This window comes from Hylobates moloch, unplaced genomic scaffold (genome assembly GCF_009828535.3).
Source record: "Hylobates moloch isolate HMO894 unplaced genomic scaffold, HMol_V3 SCAFFOLD_19, whole genome shotgun sequence".
NCBI classification, from domain to species: Eukaryota; Metazoa; Chordata; class Mammalia; order Primates; family Hylobatidae; genus Hylobates; species Hylobates moloch.
The window spans coordinates 26,704,400-26,726,404 of record NW_026652294.1 but is presented as its reverse complement, the minus strand read 5'-3'; the positions used below and the strand labels follow the sequence as shown (position 1 = coordinate 26,726,404).

Genomic DNA, 22,005 nt, shown 5'->3' with positions numbered 1-22,005 from the left:
TAATCCCAGCTACTCAGGAGGCTGAGGTATGAGAATCACTTGAACGCAGGAGGCAGAGGTTGCAGTGAGCCAAGATCATGCCACTGCACTCCAGCATGGGCGACAGAGCAAGACTCTATCTCCAAAAAAAAAAAAAAAAAAAAAAAGCAATAAACTCTACTCTAAGCACCACTTTCGTTTTTGTTGTCTTTTTAAGACACGGGGTCTCACTCTGTCGCCCTAGCTGGAGTGCAGTTGTGCGATCATAGCTCACTGCACCCTCAAACTTCTAGGTTCGAATAATTTTCCCACCTCAGTCTCTCAAGCAGATAGGACCACACGCATGTGCCACCATACGCAGCTTTTTTTATTATTTTTTTGGCAGAGACAGTGTCTTACTATGTTGCCCTGGCTGGTCTTGAACTCCTGGCCTCAAGCTATCCTCCGTTCTCAGACTCCCAAAGTGCTGGGATTACAGGCATGAGCCACCACACTTGGCTGCTTTTGCTTTACCCCACAAAACTTGATACTTCAGTTCAAAATATTTTCTAATTTGCCTGTGATTTCTTTTTTGACAAATCAATCAGATGTGTTAATTTCCAAAAGTTTGGAATTTTTCTAGAAATCATCTTATGAGTAAGAGAATGTGCTCTATGATTTCAATCCCTTACACATTTACTGAAACTTTTCTACAGGCCAGCCTATGGTCTACCTTAGTGAACATGACACATGCAGGTGAAAAGAAAGTGGAGTTTGGAAGTGCTAAGGGAAGGTCTATAAATATCACTCAGGTGAAGGTGGCTACCTACGACAGTACTACCGAGATCATCTGTATCAGGGGTGTCCAATCTTTTGGCTTCCCTGGGCCACACTGGAAGAAGAAGAATTGTCTTGGGGCACAGATAAAATACACTAACACTAACAACAGCTGATGAGCTTAACAACAACAACAACAACAAGTAAGAAAAACAACTCATGTTACAAGAAAGTTCACAAATTTGTGTTGGGCAGCATTCAAAGCCATCCTGGGGCACATGCAGCCCACAGGTTGGACAAGCTTGATCCATATCATCATGTTTATATAATGTATAAAACATCAGTCTATACTGATATTTGTCTATGAGTTCTGCCCATGGCTGAAAAGCAGGTGTTAAAATCTCCAACCATCGCTTCTGCTTCTGGGCATAATGGAATAACAATTTACCCCCTACCTTAAACAACATAAAACCAGACAATATATATGAACAGTTTTTAAACAGTGGGCAACAGACTGAGTCTGCTTCGCTTTGGAAATTTTCTTCTTGAAAAACCAAAAAACTCCTAATAAATGTTCAATAAATGTGATTTGATCAATATGTTTATAAAATCCTTAAGGACTTAAAATAGTAGAACTGAGACATCGTAAAGGAAGGACTAAGTTCTGCACGCTGGAATGTGTGGTCAGGAAGCATAAGTTGAAGTAAAAAAGTTGTCCATGGATGGAGCAGTAAGGGTACAGGGATTAGGGCAAGGACGGAGGAAAAGGGAAGACAGGTCTCAGCCATGACAGTGCTCTGTTGCTGGGACCACCAGCATCATCTGAAACAAAAATGAGAGTGAATCCACACTGCAACCTTTAAACCAACATAAATTCCAAGTAAATCAAATACTTAAATAACAAAATTGAAATGATATACTAGAAGAAAGCCTTGGTAGAGGAAAGGCCTTATTATAGCTATTATCAAAACTACGGTTCAGGAGAACCAGATAAAGCCTGAAGTGACTGAAGGACAACAATGCCACCAATCACTAGGCTTATTCAACAAATACTACTACCAAAAACCCTTCAATGGATGGGGTTGGCAAACTTTTCCATAAAGGGCCAGATAGTAAATATTTTAAGCTTTGCAGGCCAAATGGTCTCTGTCACAACTACTCAACTCTGCCACTGTTGCATGAAAGCAGCCATAGACAATATATAAACAAGCTTGGCGTGTTCCAATAAAACTTTATTTATAAAAAGAAGCAGTGGACTGGATTCAGACCATGGGCCATAGTTTGTCAACACATCTTCTAGGTGATTTGGATAGAATGATGACCAGGACAAACTCCAGGGCCTTATGGAGCTAGTCCTACATTCTAGCAACCAACAATAAACAAGAAAGCAAGTAAGATTTGTATAATGTTCGACAGTGGTAAGTGCTATTAAACAAATGAATAAAAGAGAGTAAAGCTATACGGGTTTAGAGGAAACACTACTGAACATAAAGTGCTGGGAATGTCTCTCAGTTGAAATGATAGATATTTGAACAGAGACCTAAAAGAGCTAGCCATGCGAAGATCTAAAGGAAGGTTCCATGCAGAAAGACAGTGGGTGTAAAGATTCAGGACAGAACAAACTTGGAGTATTCAAAGAAAAACAGTAAGACCAGATGGAACTCATGAGCAGGAGTAAAAGTAGTAAGAAATAAGATGAGGTGGTCAGTCAGACGCCAGGACATGACAAGTACTCTGGATTTGCTTCTAGGTTGCAATAAGAAGGCACTGAACGGTTTATTTAAGCAAGGAGTGACAAGAGCTACAGTAATTTTTAAAAGGTCACTCTGGCTACTGTGTGATGATTCAGAGGGCAAAAGGAGAGACAGAAAGATGAGTAAGAAAGTTCTGGCAGTAGCAATGAAAGACATCTATGGCAGAGGAGGTGTGAAGTAGGTGAATTTGGAACACATTTTGAAGATAGGGCTGATGAGTATAAGTGAATGAGAGTGAAAGAAAATCAGGACTCAGGTTCCAGGCCTCAGCAAACGAGTAAATGATGGTACCAGTTACTGAACGATAAACGTTGGTAGAGTAACAGGAGGTGTTATACGTGGGGGAAATCAAAAGTTTGGATGCAGCCTTCATACATTTCAGATGCCAATTAGAAGCACATAATAGGAAGCTGTATATGTAAATCTGGAGCTTCAGCAAGAGGTCAAGGCCAGAAACATAAATGTGGAAATCATCAATTTAGAAGAGGTATTTAAAGCTGTGGTATGAGATGAGGTCACCCAGAGAATGAGCAATAATGGAGAAGAGTGGTCTGAGGACCAGCCGTGGGCCATGCCAACCCTGAACAGGCAAGAACAGGAGCCAACACAGGAAGCAGGAAATATGCCTTACAACAAAGCCAGCACAGGAGAAAAATGAGACAAAGATGAGACAGATACTGATGACATCTTTCAGCCCTGGATTCACCGTGCCTTCACCCAATGACCCTGGAATTTTTCAGTTGTATAAGCCAATAAATTCCTTTATGTGCATAAACCATCTGAAGTGGACTTCAGTCACTTAGATTCAGAAGAATCATGGCTAAAATAATGCTTATCACATGCCAGACATTATCTTGTTAAGGATCCAATAACAAACAACACTAAATCCTGCCTTACAGGGAGCTCACAGTCTAATGGACAATTAAATGTGCTAAGTGCCATGAAAGTGGAATGCATGGCTGTTGTGAGCGAACAGAAGAACGGCAACAGATTCAGACTGCAAGAGGATGGACAATTATGTTTATCTTCCTAATATTGTTACACTTAAGCTGATAATAAAATGTACATGCATAAGGCAAGACACATCCCTAGAGAATACAAAATAAATCAACTAGATAACCCAAATATTAACAAAAAAGAATGCTTTGCTCCCAGTTATAACTTCATTTTTGTAGTGAAACTGGGTAAAAGTTCAATGGATTAATAAAAGTTTAGGCCAGGCACGGTGGGTCATGCCTGTAATCCCAACACTTTGGGAGACAGGTGGGGAGATCACCTGAGGTCAGGAGTTCAAGACCAGGCTGGCTGACATGATGAAACCCCGTCTCTACTAAAAATACAAAAAATTAGCCAGGCGTGATGGCGCACACCTGTAGTCTTAGCTACTCAGGGGGCTGAGATGGGAGAATCACTTGAACCCAGGAGGCAGAGGTTGCAGTGAGTCAAGATCACACCACTGCACTCCAGCCTGGGCAACAGAGTGAGACTCTGTCTCAAAAAGAAAAAGTTTATACCAAAAGAGGCTAAAACTGAAAGAGTTCACGCCTCACCTTTGAAATGCAGACCTCCTCTCTGAAAATTGGTAATTTTCATAATACATGACATGGTATTAATAAAAATGGGATAGGCCCTCAAGTTTGGCATCACTTGCAATCCTGCCTCTGCTATATGCTAGTTGTGTGACCTTGGTCAGGCTGGTTTACTCTGCTTAACTTTCATATGTACACAGTAGCAAAATACAATTCACAGGATGGCAGCAATGTGAAAATGAGATTACACAGACAAAGCAACCAACACATCACAGGATCAGCACGAGGCAGTCCTACCTCTTCCTCTACTGTGTAATTCTGCACTGACTGACCTAACCTACCAGTGCACATTTACTGGACTTTCAGATTTAGATGAACTCAAAATAGAATCCCTGGATTCATCTAGGGTTATCTAAGAGCATGAAAACATCTTTCACACCTACAAACAAAAGAACAGACATTTTTAGAAAGACATTATCCCAATAATTCCAGTAGTGCCAAAGACTTTCTCGCCTACACTTTCCTGTGTCTCTAGTATACTCAAATAAAAAAACGCAAAGTTATTGGAATCACATTTGCCCTTTTCTAAGAAACAAGCAAAGGAAGAAAAGAAAACATAATGAAACCATGAATTCTAAGACCATGTAGTTTTGTATTACTTGCCACCTATCTCCTAAAATGTAGGGGAGAAAAAAGGGAGAAAGTGGGTTTTCTCCAATTTCTAGGGATAAGTTTATATTTAACAGCAAAAACAACAGTTTTGTTGGAAGCCTCTGGATATTCTGTGATCTCATTGTTTGTTACCAAATGTAGAGCTCCTCTCACACAAATCAAAGTATTCCGCACCTGGACTGCAGAAGCGATCATTTAACCACTACTAGATCCATCCTTTGTTCCTTTCTGAATTCCTTCTAGTTGTCTCTAATACCTTTAACTTGAGCTATTTATATTTTATATTATATTAACAGATTTTATATTTTGCCCTTTATGACCTTTTGCCCTTTATTCCAAGCTGCTAAAAAAAAAACTGCAGATGATTAAAATACAGACCCAAGGTACTCAACAAATAAAACAGAACTCAGCTACAGAAAATTTCTCTAAGTAAGTTGACTCTAATGATTGATCCTGTCATGTTACATTTGCATACAAATGGAAGTTTTCTAAGTTAAACACATCATATTATTGTATGTACCAACTTCTGTTTGTTTGTAAATCTTGATTGAAATACAAATGAATATTCAGAAAAAGAAATAATTTCAAAATTAAGTATAATTTCAACAGAATGATAAAAGATTACACTGAAAGAAGCCAAAATTGAAAAAGCTCATACCTCACCTGTGAATGCAAGTGGGATTACAGGTGGCTCAAGGCTTACTCCCTGGAGAAAATCTGTGGCCTAATCATACACTGACTACTATGTGCAAAACATATGTAAAAATAGATTTTTTTAAAAACAGGATATTACTAAAACATAAACAACAAAATTTGTGATAAATTTTATAATGAGAAAGGGTCAACGCATCAAGAAGGTATAACAATCATAAATATAAACGTGTGTGTGTACTTAACAGAGCATGAAAATAAGGGAAGCAAAAACTGACAGAACTGAAGGAAAAAATGGATGATAATTCACTTTCAATAACGAAAAGAACTAGAACAGAAGATCAGCAAGGAAATAGAAGATTTAAACAACACTATCAACCATCTAGCCAATCAGACCTAATAGATATCTACAGAACATGCCACCAAAACCAGCAGCATACACATTCTATTCAAGTGTACATGGAACATTCTCTGTGATAGACCATATGTCAGGCCATAAAAGAAGCCTAGGTAATGTCAAAAAGAATGAAATCATATAAAGTGGGTTCTCTGGCCACATGGAATAAAATTAGAAAACCATAACAAAAGGAAATTTAGAAAATAAACAAATATGTGGAAATTAAACAACAAACTCTCAAATAACCAATAGGTCACAAGGGAAATTAGACTATAATTTGAAATAAATGAAAATAAAAGCACAAACACCAAAATTTACAGAATACTAAATTATGCTAAAGCAGTTCCTACCAGGAAATTTGGAGATGTAAATGCCTATGTACAAAAGACGGAAGATCTCATATCAGTAACCTAACCTTCCATCTTGAGAAACTAGAAAAAGAAGAGCAAACCAAACCCAAAGCAAGCAGAAGAAAGAATATAATAAAGATTACAGCAAAAAGAAATGAAATAGAGAATAACAGTAAAGAAAATCAACAAAACCAAAAGTTGGTTCTCTGAAAAGAGCAAAAACTCTAACAAACCTTTAGCTATAGTGAACAAGAAAAAAGAGAAGACTCAAATTACTAAAATCAGGAATGAAGAGGGGACATTCCTACCAATCTTACATAAATAAAAAAATTCTAAGGGTCTACTACTACTATGAACAATTTGTGCCAACAAATTAGACAGCCTAGACAAGTGGTCCCAACCTTTTTGGCACCAGGGACTAGTTTCATGAAAGACAATTTTTCCATAGACAGGGGTGGGGGGACAGTTTCAGGATGAAACTGTTCTACCTCAGATCATCAGGCATTAGTTGTAATAGATTCTCATAAGGAGTGTGAGACCTAGATCCCTCGCATGCGCAGTTCACAATAGGGTTTGTGCTCCTAAGAGAATCGAATGTGGCTGATGACCTGACAAGAAGTGGAGCTCAGGCAGGAATGCTTGCTTGCCTGCTGCTTATCTTGTGCTATGTGGCCCTGTTCCTAACAAGCCATAGACAGGTACCAGTCCACAGGTCGAGGGCTGGAGGACCCCTGGCCTAGACCAAACAGGCAAATTCCTAGAAAGACACAAACTACCAAAACCAACCGAAAAAGACAACAATCTGAATAGACCTGTAACAAGTAGGGGCCGGGCGCAGTGGCTCATGCCTGTAATCCCAGCACTTTGGGAGGCTGAGGCGGGTGGATCATGAGATTAGGAGTTCAATACCAACCTGGCCAAGATGGTGAAACCCTGTCTCTACTAAAAATACAAAAAAAAATTAGCCGAGTGTGGTGGTGGACACCTGCAATCCCAGCTATTCAGGAGGCTGAGGCAGAGAATTGCTTGAACCCAAGAGGTGGAGGTTGCAGTGAGCCGAGATCACGCCACTGCACTCCAGCCTGGGCAACAGAGTGAGACTCCGTCTCAAAAAAAAAAACCAAGACCTGTAACAATAGCAGGTTTGAATTAGTAACCAAAACCCTTCCCATGATAAAAAGCCCAAGACCAGATGGCTTCACCAGTGAATTCTACCACATATTTAAAGATGAATACCGATCCTTTACAATCTTCCAAAAACAAAACAAAACAAAACCTCATTCTGTAAAGTCAGTATTTACCTGATACTAAAATCGGAAAAAGAAATCACAAAAAGAAAAAAAAACTACAAACCTATATGCCTTATGAATATAGATGCAAAAATCCCCAACAAAATATGAACCAAATCCAGCAACATATAAAAAGGATTATACACTATGAACAAGTGGGATTTATCTCAGGAATCCAAAGTCGATTTAAAGTATAAACATCACTGTTAGACAAAGTATTAATAGACTAAAAGACAAAGCCATATGATTATCTCAACAGACACAAAATATATTTGATAAAATAGACTTTCATAATAAAAACATTCAACAAGTAAAAGAAAATCAGTAGAAGTAGAAGAAAAGTTTATCATCCTGAGCAAGGGCTTCTAAGAAAACTCCGCAGGCAACAACACACTGAAAGACTGCCCCGCTAAGATCTTAAATAAGACAGATATGTCTGCTCTCACCAATTCTACTCAACATTGTATTGGAATTTCCAGTCAGGGCAACTAGGCAAGGAAAAGAAAGAAAAGGCAACCCAACTGGAAAGAAAAAAGTATTACCTACTTGCAGATGGCACGGTCCTGTACAGAGAAAATCCTAAGAATCACATACACAAAAAAATCTACTAAAACTATAAATAAGTTCAGGAAGAAAAATTGCAGGATACAAGATTAATATACAAAAATCAGTTGTATTTCTACACATTAGCAATGAACAATCCAAAAATGAAAGAATTCCATTTGCAATACCATCAAAAAGAATAAAATACTTAGAATAAATTGAACTAACGACACCCAAAACTCATAGACTAAAAACTACAAAACATAACTGACGAAAATTTAAAAGGCCTAAATAAATAGATGAATATCCTCTATTCATGGATTGGAACACTTAATCTAGGTAAGATGGCAATACACCCCCAAGTTGGTCTACAGATTCATGTAATTCTTATCAAAATTCCAGCTGTTTTTTTTTTAACAAATTAAAAAGTTTATCCTAAAATTAATATGGAAACAGAAGGGACACAGGACAACAAAACTGAAAAAGAACAAAGTTGGAAAACTCACACTTCCTGATTTCAAAATTTACTACAAAATTACAGTAATCAAGACACTGTAGTACTGGCAAAGAGAGAAAATGGACTGGAAAAAAAAAAAAAAGCACTGAACAGAGCCTCAGGGACTTACAAAACAACAACAAAAGACTAACACTTGTATCTTCAGAGTCTAGGGGAACAGCTCCACATAGCGCCCTGGTGACCTTGGATGTATCCACATATACCATGCATGCCACAGCTTGAACAGTGGCTAATCTGAGTCTTGCCTGCTGAATACCTGTGATCCTCCTGGAACCCGAGATTGGAGGGGCCTGAGGCTTCTGAGGCTGTATCCTTTTTGCTCTTCTGTCTTCTAAGGGAGGCTGTCATGAGACAGGTTCTAATGAGTTTGGAGCTAATGAGGTACAGAGCTTTCTGCCTTGTCCCTCTTAGCATATAAAGCCTCTTTAAACAGTCAAGAAGGGCTCCTCAGGAATGGGGTACCTTACAATTCACATCCTAATCATCCAGGTCTTTGTGGTGTCTAAGACAAGGATCAGGAGGAACTGGCCCCTTTGGCTTCTTCTTTTCTCTGTCTATATAAGTAACAAACTGTCTAAACCTAAAAGTAGATTGTTGTGACTTGTATTATTTTCACAATCCCATCAGTTGAGCCACAGCCTTGGCCCTGCCTTGGACTGTGTGTGCGCCTAAAACATGGAGTCCCAGAAGAAGTGGAGAGAGAACAAGGGCCTGAAAAAAAGTAGTCAAACAAATAACAGCGAAAATTTCCCAAATTAACTTCCCCAATTTGGCAAAAGACATAAATCTACTGATTCAAGAAGTTGAGGAAACCCCAAAAAGAGTAAACCCAAAGAAATCTATGCCAATACCATAATTAACCTCTGAAAAGACAAAGAAAAATCTTAAAAGCAATCACAGAGAAATAACACATTATGTATGAAGGATGGCAGTACATTATGTATCGGGGGGCAATTTGAATGGCAGTCACTATGTCATCTGCACAGATGCTTACAAGGCTCGCACCAAACTCTGATCTAATGAACTAGTTACTGCAGCCACAGCAGTCTGATCTGTACACTCCAAAGGTGCCTGGGCATTTCACACTGTTTTTTCATACACCAAGAATGTCTTTCCCGCTCCTCACCACCTTAAAGAATTCTCTTTGTCCTTAAAGGCTCAACTCAAGCCTCACTTTATTCACCTCATTTGCAAGTTCTCTAGATTCTGCTCAAAATCTTTTCTAATTCTGTCAACACATGCTAAGTTTTAACTTATCGTTCAATTATCACAATGTCCAATTTTTACTTGAAACTTCTGCAAGGAAAGTGATCTGTCAGGATGCCCCAAAGCAATCAAATTTCTAACAAGATACTTACGGCCATTCTGATTCAGGATGTTTTTGGTAAGCATCTATGACATCAATCGCAATATTGAGGTTTTCCTCCAGTTCTTTCATTCTTTCATGATTAAGGGATGTAAACAAAATCATGGAAGAGTAGGCAACAATTTTTTTGTCCGGGTGATTTAAGCAAGACCTTCCAAACAAGGAAATGAGATTGTTAGCCCAATTTAGTAAGGTGATAAAATAAAACACAAAAATAACAATAATATCATTAGCAAATTCACTACATGCTAACACTTTTGAGGATTTAAGGGAGAATTATAGCACTTTAAAATAAGTAGATTATTTACTATAAAAATAGTAAATATAAACTTAGTCACAATAAAAAGTATCCAAAATATTAAAGTTGAAGTTGACATAGAACTCAGAAGGCAAAAAGCAAATAATTACCATTAAAGAAAAAGATTAAAATGACTACATTTATAAAACATTAAAATGTTCATTCTTGTTAGAAAGAAAAAATCAACAGGTACAAAATGATACCTCAATGACTGCTGGCACTGCTTTAATAGTCCTTAGGGACAAGATGCCTACAGGAGAGATGGTATAGTGGGGCAAGAAATAGAATTTGGAGTCAGGAGCCTCGCTATAACTCCTAGCTCGTCTAGCTATCAGCCAGGTGACCTGGGGAAGGTCACTGACATATTGATTGTCAATTATATCATGGGTTATGCAATATGGCAGGGTTTTTTTTTTTTTCATTTAAACTTCATAATACTCTTCTGAAGGAGGTATTATTCATATATTTCAGATAAAGAATTTGTTAGCTTCACTTGGCCAGTAGCACAAAGCCAGCACCTGACAAAACTGGAATTCAAATTTGGTTGTATCTGTCCCATAAATGCATAAAGAGTGAAGGCAAAGAACCTCTCTTAATACGTTTTCTGGTATAAAAAATAAAATACAATAACAAAACCTTCTCTGTTTCATAGCGTTTTTAATGACGATCAAATGAGATCATCTAAAAGCAACATGTAAACTGTTAAGACTTCTCTGACTGTCCTACACTTAAGCCTCTCCCTTGTTCTTCTACTACACCCTGGATTTACCCTAATTACCTTAGTTCTAACATCACAACGTATGTGCCTGTTCCTTTACTTCCCCAACCAAAGAATGAAATCTTCAGGAATAACGAATATTTAAGTTACCACCATATTCTAATCATCTATCCCAAAACCTGGCAGATATTAGGTGTCCAAAATGTTTTAAGGGAATGAATTCTCAAAAATAAGCAATGTCTATTTCTGTAGCTTGAATTTCATAATTCTCTTCTTCCACCTAAGCTGAAATATCATTAATATATATAACATTAATATATACACCTTCAACTCTTAATTATTGGCAGGAATTTGAGAAATTCCATGAGCTACAAGTGAATTAGAGTTTATCCCATCTTAATGCTATACTTCACAGAGGAGCCCAGGAAAGCTGTACAACAAGGAAGGGCATCACGGAATTTAAGCAGCACAGTATTTACAATGAGCATAGACAGACTTTGGATCCAGATGGCAGCAATGGGTTTACACTCTACCTCTGCAATTTATCAATGATGAGCTTCAGGTTTCTCATTGGTCCAAATGGGGAGATAGTAACACTTACTCTGCAGGCTATTGTGAGAACAGAAAAAATATACGGATAATGCCCAGTTCAGGGTATGTATACAACAGCTGCTGCCCTGCTGTGCTGCTTATATTGTTGCAACCACCAGAGTCACCCCATTCATTGGCACCAAAGCCTGGATTCCAAGCCAGGCCTCCTACTCCCAGACTGTGCCTTTCCTACTAGGTATACTGACTCTATTGCCTGCTCACCTTTTACCTCAATGCTCAATTTCTTATGAACAGAGCTGGTTTTTAAGAAGTAGAATCACCAGAAAAAGTACCAGGATCTGATCCAGACAAATGGAATGTTACCCACATCTTACACTGATAAACGGACTGGTTACTCACTTCTTACATGGATAAACTGACTGTTGATCCCCATCTTCTTCTTATCTTCCAAAACATACAGCATTGTGCTGAGCATATCCGTATTCAACACATAAACAATTTTAATTCATTGCCCATACTTTGATGTTTTATTTTCATTGTGTTTCTTATAAATTTCAGTGTCCTTAACAATATTACTTACTTTATCCATGACTTTATTTTTGTAAAAGTAAACTGATATACATACAATCAAGGGCACAAATCTTAAGTGTACATACAGCTCAGTGAACAAAGTTTGGATATGTACACATCCATGTAACCACCACCAAGGTCAAGATATAGACGAACACTTCCAGGACCCAGGTGTTTCCCTAGTGCCCTCTCCCAGCTGGTACCCACCCACCAAGAACAACTACTATCCTGAACTCTATTACAGTGGGTTACTTTTTCCTGTTTTCAAACTTTATATAAAGTGGAAAAATATAATCACAGTCTTCTCACAAGTTAGAAAAATTCTTATCAATATACTCACAAAAACAGTTCTGGGAAAGCATGCACCCAAACAATAGACTGGGAATCTTCATTCCGTGAGGCAATGTTGCCTAAAAACTGCAGGCCACAGCGAAAAGCTAAGAATATATAAAAGTTATAAATAAATAAATCATTAAACACAATAAGTAAATGCATCTTAAGAAATATTCTCCATGTTATTAAACAGAAAGTTTCTGCTTGCTTCTTTTAAAAATTAAGGTCTCTCTCCACAAGTTCACTTTGGGAATAACATGACTATGCTGTGGCTGGGAGCGGTGGCTCACGCCTATAATCCCAGCACTTTGGGAGGCCAAGGCGGGTGGATCACTTGAGGCCAGGAGTCCAAGACCAGCCTGGCCAATATGTCAAAACCCCATCTCTACTAAAAGTAAAAAAAATTACTCGGGAGGCTGAGGCATGAGAATTGCTTGAACCTGGGAGGCAGAGGTTGCAATGGGCCAAGATCATGCCACTGCACTCTAGCCTGGGGAACAGAGTCTCACTCTGTCTCAAAAAAATAAATAAATAAATAAATAATAATTAATATGCCTTACCAAAACAATATACTCTACATACAAAATTAATTAACTTATCGCCTGGGTGCAGTGGCTCACACCTGTAATCCCAGCACTCTGGGAAGACGATGGGGGTGCGGATCACCTGAGGTCAGGAGTTCGAGACCAGCCTGGCCAACGTGATGAAACCTCGTCGCTACTAAAAATACAAAAATTAGCCAGGCGTGGTGGAAGGCGCCTGTAATCCCAGCTACTTAGGAGGCTGAGGCAGGGAGAATTGCTTGAACCCGGGAGATGGAGGTTCCAGTGAGCCAAGATCAAGCCACTGCATCCAGCCTGGGAGACAGACCCAGACTCTGTCTCAAAAAAAAAAAAAAAAAGAAAAAAAAAAGAAAAAAGATTTCTACTGAATATTTTAGAATATTAACACTCAGATCTGTATAAAACTGAACATGCAAAAAGCCAACAGTATAGGTTGATCTGAAAACCAACTGATCCAACAACTCATCAGGCACCTAAGATTCATGCTCAGGATCAGAACACAATTCTGAAAAGGAAAAGGCTTAAAGATGTCCTAGAAACAAGAAAAGAAAACTCCAGACAGGTACAAATGACAGTTTACCAAACAGCTTATCAACTGATCTTTATGTAAATACTGCAAATGTTATGAAGACCATCAAAAATCCCAACATTATTTTTACAGATTAAGAAAGAATAAAGTCCAAAAACAACACCAATAACTCCATTAAAATAACTCATGCTTGTGTTTACATAAAATTTGATGAGCATAATATATTCGTCATACCACTGCAATTATTCCCTGAAAATAATACTCTAAATATTATTTTGGCAATGTAATTACAGTTCTTACCTCAAGTGTGGTAACAAAAAACTGGCACACATACCCTGCTAAAAAATCTACCTAGAATAAAGTTCTCAAAGAGAAAGAGTCAAAAAGGTACAGGCACTTTGTTAGGAACCAGAATACTTTTAAAAAGATTATTTGTATTAGGTTTGAACTAACACACCATAAAATTTTTTCTAAGTTTCACTGTTGAATCCAAATTTCATTGCTGAATTTCAACTAAAATTCGGTCATTTCACTAACTGCCGTTTTCAAGGTGATGAGAAATATTACTTCCTTTCCGTTTTCCTTCTTGCCTCAATAATACCCTTCCAATAGTATCTGTGGCTAAACACAAGCCATCTACTAAATAGGAACACAACTGAAAAATTAAATAAGACCTGAATAAATAGAGAGATGTTCCATATTCATGAACTTGAAAACTCAATAGTGTTAAGACGAAAATTCTTCCCAAATTGATCTATAGATTCAATATTATCCCAAGTATCTACAATGTATAGAAAACCTTTACAACTCTACAAGAAATAGACACAAACAGCCCAATTAAAAACTGGACAAACGACTCAAATGGACATTTCTCCAAAGAAGATTTACAAATGGCCAGTAAGTACGTGATCATTTAGGAAATGCAAATCAAAACCACAATGAAGTACTCCCACTTCACACCCACCAGGATGACTACAACACAGAAAGAAAGAGTCAGCAAGGATGCAAGAAATGGGAACATTCATACGGTGTCGGTGAAAAGTCATATGATTCAGCTGCTATGGAAAAGTCTGACAGCTCCTCAAATGTTAAGCAGAGTTACCATATGACCCAGCAATTCTATTCCTAGGTATACACCCAAAAGAATTAAAAACAGATAAACAATTGCATGTACCAGCATGTTCACAACAGCATTACTCATGACAGCCAAAACGTGGAAACAACTTAAATGTCCAACAAACAATGAATGGATAAACAAAATGTGATATATCAACACAACGGAGTATTATTCCACCATAAAGAAGAACGAAGTAATGATACACACTACAAGGTGGATGAACCTTAAAAACATTATGCTAAGTGAAAGGAGTAAGACTCCAAAGGTCACATAATTAATTCTATGATTCCACTTATATGAAATATCCAGAGTAGATAGATCTACAGAGACAGAATGCAAAATAGTGGTTGCCAGGGGCTACAGGGAGGTGGAAAGAGAGCGACTACTCAATGATAACAGGGTATCCTCTTAGGATGATTTTTAGGCTGGACACGGTGGCTCACGCCTGTAATTCCGGCACTTTCAGAGGCCGAGGTGGGTGGTTCACCTGAAGTCAGGAGTTCAAGACCAGCCTGGCCAACGTGGTGAACCCCCATCTCTACTAAAAATACAAAAATTAGCCAGGCGTGGTGGTGGGTGTCTGTAATCCCAACTACTCAGGAGGCTGAGGCAGAATTGCTTGAACCTGGGAGGCGGAGACTAGTGAGCCAAGATTGTGCCACTGCACTCTAGCATGGGCAACAAGAGCGAAACTCCGTCTCAAAAAAAAAAAATTTTTTTTTAATTAGGCAGAGATGGTAGTTGCACAATACTGTGAATGTACTAAATGCCACTCGATTGTTCACTTTAAAATAGTCAACAATATGTGAATCTCACATCAATAAAAAATAAACTCATACAAATGTAACTACCTAAATTAAGAACAACTCTTAATACAGCTAACATGTAACAAGTCTGTAAGAATCTACCCTCCCTGACTAGTGAATATGAGTGAATAGCCAAGCTAACAACCAAATAACTAATTTAGTCCTCAATGACAAACTGGTTCATAAAAGTAGTTTCAGATATCTGCTCCGTTAAAAGTTCTTCTTAGGTCATCTACCTGCTTCAGTGAAAAGTAATCCTGTGAAGGATGAAATAATCTTTTACCATATATTGCAAAAACTAAATACATCTTTTGTAGCACATTTGGGATAGAGCAGAAAAACGAGATACTGGACTGAGGGGGACATGGAGTCAAAAGAAGATATTTTTAAATGAAAAATGGGAGAGCATATTATATGCTGATGAAAATGATGGAGTAAAGAGGAAAAAAACAGAGGCTGCCTGAGAGCAAGGGGATAATTTCAGGAGAAAAGCTTCTGCGTGGGCAAGTGGTGAGGAAATCCAGCACATGGTGGAGGGGCTGGCTCCACTCTAATAGTTATTTAATCACAGCATTTATACAGCACTTCCCCTTTGCTTCTTTATTTAGGATATATCATTAAAAGAGAAACCTCCTTCTGCCCACCACAGCGCTGCAGCTCTGGAGCGCCACACTGCCCGCCCCATCAGGATCACCAATTACAAAACACAGTACATTCTGAACTTTCTTTCTCAATTACTATACCACACAGAGACCTCAAAATAGCTGCCTTCCCAAGTGACACAGTGAAACACGGACTTTACTGCTAATTTATAATTCCCCAATTTTGAGTACTGACACTTCCATTTTATTATAAAATGGAGTTACAGAAGTATCTTTAAATATATAATGTCGTAAAAACATTTCACAACTAAATCCTACATCCTTTCAATTTCTTGAGACTATTTTAAAAACTGATGCTCAAAAAAACGTTGCGATGCACTTTGTGTGTAAATTCTTAAAGGAAGTAATTAATTTTTAATTACCATTTCCTAAAGGAATACTTCAAAATCAAATAGCAAGATCCAAGAATTTTTAGCAAACTGAGTTTAAAATGAAAACACTAAGAAATCACAGAAATTAAACCAAGCCAGACAGTGGCTCTAACACGCTAATTTAGCCTATTTCACCTGTGAAAAAAGACCATCACCTCTAGTTCTTGTTTATCTACCAAGAGAAGCACACATATTAACATCAATAGAAATATGCCTCATGTGGCCAGGTGCAGTGGTTCACGCCTGTAATCCCAGCACTTTGAGAAGCCGAGGCGGGTGGATTATGAGGTAAAGAGTTCAAGACCTGCCTGGCCAAGGTGAAACCCCATCTCTACTAAAAAAATACAAAAAATTAGCCGAGCGTGGTAGCAGCGGCCTGTAATCCCAGCTACTTGGGAGGCTGAGGCAGGAGAATCGCTTGAACTTGGCAGGAAGGCGGCGGGTGCAGTGAGCCAATATTGCACCACCGCACTCCAGCCTGGGCGACAGAGTAAGGCTCTGTCTCAAAAAAAAAAAAAAAAAAAGAAATATGCCTCATGCGAAGTACAGGCATTAAAACTGTATATAAAACAATTTGTAAGTCAAATCATATTTTAAATGCAACTGGAGACTTCTCATTCATTGAATTGTAAAGACGTTATTACAACAACAATTTTTTTTTTTGAGATGGAGTCTCGCTCTGTCGCCCAGGCTGGAGTTCAGTGGCGGCAATCTCGGCTCACTGCAAGCTCCACCTCCCAGGTTCACGCCATTCTCCTGCCTCAGCCTCCCGAGTAGCTGGGACTACAGGCACCCGCCACCATGCCCAGCTAATTTTTTGTATTTTTACTAGAGACAGGGTTTCACCGTGTTAGCCAGGTCAATCTCCTGACCTCGTGATCTGCCCACTTCGGTCTCCCAAAGTGCTGGGATTACAGGCGTGAGCCATGGTGCCTGGCCAACAACAACAAAATTTAACCTATAATTTAGCACATCTAACTTATCCACCTGGAAATTTACATTAAAATTTTCTGGTTTTTCTTTTTTTTTTTTTTTGAGACACAGTCTTGCTCTGTCACCCAGGCTGGAGTGTAGCGGCGTGATCTCAGCTCACTGCAACTTCCACCTCCCAGGCTCAAGCAATCTTCCTACCTCAGCCTCCAAGTAGCTGGGACTACAGGCGTGTGCCACCATGCCCTGTTATTTTTGGGTTTTTTTTTTTTTTTTGAGACAGAATTTTACTCTTGTCACCCAGGCTGGAGTGCAATGGCACGATCTCGGCTCACTGCAACCTCCACCTCCTGGGTTCAAGCAATTCTCCTGCCTCAGCCTCCTGAGTAGCTGGGATTACAAGTATGCACCATCACGCCCAGCTAATTTTTGTATTTTTAGTAGAGAGGGGGTTTCACCATGTTGGCCAGGCTGGTCTTGAATTCCTGACCTCAAATGATCTGCCCACCTCAGCCTCCCAAAGTGCTGGGATTACAGGCGTGAGCCACTGCACCTAGCCTTTGTATTTTTTTAGAAACGGGGTTTCACCATGTTGCCCAGGCTGGTCTCGAACGCCTGAGCTCAAGCAATCTGTCCACCTTGGCCTCTCCAAGTGTTAGGATTACAGGCATGAGCCACGGCACCCAGCCTACATCAAGATTTTCTTATCAAATAATTTAGGTTTACCCATAAAGTATTTCAATTCCTGGGACAAAGAGATCATATATTCAAAATCTATGGTTTTTTTAAACATTATGTTAAGATAATAACCACTGACCAAAGGAAAGGTATTGATGCTAGAAGAACAAAGACCAAAACCATTCTACTAATGAGTCTAAAGAAGCGTGGTATTTCTCTTAATCCCAAGTCAACAACCGTTAACAATCAGAGCTAAGTTCCATTTTCATCACACTAGATACTTAACTTAGACACTTAACATGTGGCTCCCCTCAACGGAATGTGAGTTCTCTAAGGGCAGACAGTTTTTGTCTGTTTTGGTCACTGTCTGAATCACACCCAAAACCTAGACCAGGGCCTGTCACATTCATAAATATTAAAAGATGGTCTATTAGTCTTACCACAGACTGAATGGCTTAAACAACAGACAATTATTTTCACACAGTTCTGGTGGCTGGAGATCCAAGATCAAGGTGTCAACAGGGCTGATTTCTTCTGAGGTCTCTCTCCTTGGCCTGCAGAAGGTCATCTTCTCCCTGTGTCTTCACATGGTCTTTACTCTGAGCATGGCCATGTCCTAATTTCCTCTTCCTATAAGGATACCAGTCATATACCCTAATTTTACCTTAATTACCTCTTTAAAGACCCTATCTCCAAATTCAGTCACATTCTGGGTACTGGGGGTTAGGACCATGCTATGATCTGAATACCTGTGCCCCTCCAAAATTCCTATGCTGAAATCTAATCCCCAACATGCTAGTATAAGATGGGGCCTTTGGGAAGTGACTAGGTCATGATGGTGGAGCCCTCGTGAATGGGATTAGTGCCCTTATAAAAGGGGCCCAGAGAGCTTGTTTACACCTTCTGCCTTCCACCTTCCACCACAGGAGAACAAAGCAAGAGGCACCATCTATGAAGACGAGAGCAGCCCCCGCAAAACACCCAATCGGCTGGTACCTTAATCTTGGACTTTCCAGCCTCCAGAACTGTAAGCAATACATTTCTGTTGTTTATAAACTACCCAGCCTAAGGCATTTTGTTATAGCAACTGGAACAGACAGACTTCAACATACAAATGTGAAAGGAACAAAATTCAGCCATTCAGGAAGGGAAGTTGCTACAACTTTATAATTCTTTAATATTTCACTATTAAAGTTTCCCTATCTCATGAAATACAGAACATGTGTTTCAATGAATGATGTTAATACTCAAAGTACTGGTTTTGAACGCTTTATAAAGATATAAATAATCCATGAATTATATTGCATGCTACCTGTCAACAGAGATTCCTGTTCCACTCGCAGTTCACGAAACAGAAGAATCAAATCAACAGCAACACCAATCGTATCCAAGTTCCTGGGTTTTTTAAAAAAGACAAAATTAGACATGTTCATTCATTCATATATTGTCTATGGCTGTTTTTGCACTACAATGGGAGAGCTGAGAAATCTGACAGAGATTACAAAGCCTAAATTATTTATTATCTGGCTCTTTACAGGAAAACTATAGCAACCCTAGCAATAGAGGTTATATTTACATGTAGAGCTAACTGCTTCCAACAGTTTTCTTTGAGCACTTCCTGAAGTTTCCCATGACTCAGATTCTTTGCTTTATTGTATTATACCCCATTCCACGCATTCTTGGCAAAAACAGTCCCAGTCCACACAAAGTGCAAAAGATGTAAAAAGATCTAGGCCTTAATAGCATCACACCTTTTGATTAACTCTTTCTTTAACAACTTAAAATAAAACATCAGAAAAATATGTACTAGCTGCAGTCTGAATCTTGACTGGCTCAGAAATACTGGCCTTAGTTAAGCTTGGCCACAAAGTCTTTACTAGACTCTTTGTAGTATTTCTAACTAGAAAATTCTTTTCTGAAAATTGCTGCCCTAAATGGTTGAAATTTTCCTTTAAAAATCAACAGTGAAAATAATACAATCCTAGAAGGGAAGAGGCAGAAAAATTAACACCCTTAAATGTTCATTTTCATTTCAGCCCAACCGTAAGTTGCATGCAATAAAAAGATATTATCACAAACAGCACAGCCCTTGCTTGGCTGGCCCTACCAAAAGACCACCAATAACTTACTTGTCATAGTATCTATTTTTGTAATGTTTGAATTTTTATAGTTTGCATATATTACTCAAAAAAGAAAATAAAAATTGCCTGCTTTGAAAGAAAGTATTAGCATAAACTTGTGTTATACATTCATTCCTGTGGCAGAGGCAGAAACATTTAATGTTTACTGAGCACACAATGTGCATTAGGCATTTACATAAGTAATCTCATTTACACCCCATAACCAGCTTGTTTGGAAGACATTGCTTACCCAGTTTTACAGAGGAGAAAACTGATACTCAGGAAGACCAAGTCATCTGTCTAGGGTCAAGATGGAGCAGTCATCCACAACAGGACCAGTGTGTAAGGCTCAGGACAGCAAGAGTACACTGCATTTTTTTTTTGAGATGGGAGTCTCACTCTGTTGCCCAAGATGAAGTGCAGTAGCACAATCTTGGCTCAGTGAACCTCTGCTTTCCTGGTTCAAGCGATTCTCCTGCCTCAGCTTCCAGAGTAGCTGGGACTACAGGTGTGTGCCACCACACCCAGCTAATTATTTTTAGTAGAGACAGGGTTTCACCATGCTGGCCAGGCTGGTCTCGAACTCCTGACCTCATGATTCACCCGCCTCGGCCTCCCAAAGTGTTGGGATTACAGGCGTGAGTCACCGCGCCTGGCCCAGACTGCTTTTGAGCTTAAGCTCAGAACAGTAAGGGCGGACTGCTTGTTAAGCTTAAGCTTTAGAGTCAGATGTCTGGATATGGAGAGAATGTTCCCAGCCTCTCTCACTTAACAAGTGACTCTCAGACAAGTTATTTAACCTCTCCAAGTTACAGTTTTGTCTTTTGTAAAAATGGAAAAATTTCTTGAGTTTGTTCTAAGAATTAAAGAAGATACTACAAGCAAAGCACTTGGCACAAAGCCCAATGCTGAAGGCAGGCTCAACGAATGCTCGCTCCCTTCCCCACCAAGGTTAGCCAAGCACAAAGGTGTTATCTGCCAGCCACAGTCAAAAGTTAGTTCTAAGGCTCTCCTTTCCTTCCCCATCACACTAAAGCACCTTTTGACTGGAAAAGGACAAAAGAAACTAGCCTTTCTGGCCAGATGCTTCTAGCTTATAACTAGTTATGTTTTAGAATGTTGACTATGATTATCAAGATTATTGTTGTTTCTATCCATTTATCTGCAAACAGATGGCAGGTTTGGTTTAGTATTGAAGTTACACGACTCACTTTTTACCCTCTCTCCTTTGATCTTAAAAATCTCATTAATCATATCAAAGCCTCAGGTATATGTGTCTAACCGAAGGGAGTCCCTCAGATGGCTTCTGGACCAGCCCAAGCTCACCCATCACAGTGGTGACAGGGAAGCCTGGAGGCTCTGTCTACATCCAAGTCCAGGAAAGAAAGTGAGCATCCTGTTTGTGGCTTCTGACTTCAAGTAAAAATTTTTAATAAAAAGCAGGTTCATAAAATCAAAGAAGAAAGATGCTGGGTTCTGGGAGGAGACAGTAACATGTAAAAGCAAAGAAGAGCACTGGACAGCTCGCGTGCTCATGTTTTAACTACTTTTAAAAATGTGCACATCATAAAATAGGTGGAAGCAGAGCTTGGAACTTTACACGATCTTTAGGAAAGACAGGTCATCTTGTAAATTTACAAAATATGCTTCTTGTTCAAACGTAAGAGTAACAAATTAAAACATTAAAAGTAATTAAAACATTTACAACCTGAGGTCAAGAACTGCATATAAACTTAGGCAGGTAAAATCTAGGAACAAAGACTCAAAATCAGCTTCAAAACACTATGAAGAACCAAATACTTCAAAACATGTGATAAAAACAAACAAGAAACCTAACCCCTAATGTTAAACACACTCTATTATTTTATACACTAGTCAGAGAGACTCCAATGGCAAGGCCTGTAGAGGGCCTCTTCCCGCAGATGTAAAGGGCAATCCTACAATAACAGTGGGTG

At 38.9% G+C, this 22,005-nt stretch overlaps 1 protein-coding gene across 2 annotated transcripts in view; it reads right to left on the bottom strand.

Moving 5' to 3' along the window:
• The window catches only part of ATXN10 (ataxin 10), a 174,671-nt gene that overhangs the window by 133,912 nt on the left and 18,754 nt on the right, over positions 1–22,005 (bottom strand). For both annotated transcript variants that reach the window (XM_058431991.1, XM_032139168.2), the window contains exons 3-5: positions 19,243–19,325; positions 12,282–12,378; positions 9,796–9,954 (exon numbers count right to left, since the gene is read on the bottom strand). In XM_058431991.1, coding sequence (XP_058287974.1) covers positions 9,796–9,954; positions 12,282–12,378; positions 19,243–19,325 — 339 coding nt within the window. The remainder of the gene's footprint in view (positions 1–9,795; positions 9,955–12,281; positions 12,379–19,242; positions 19,326–22,005) is intronic.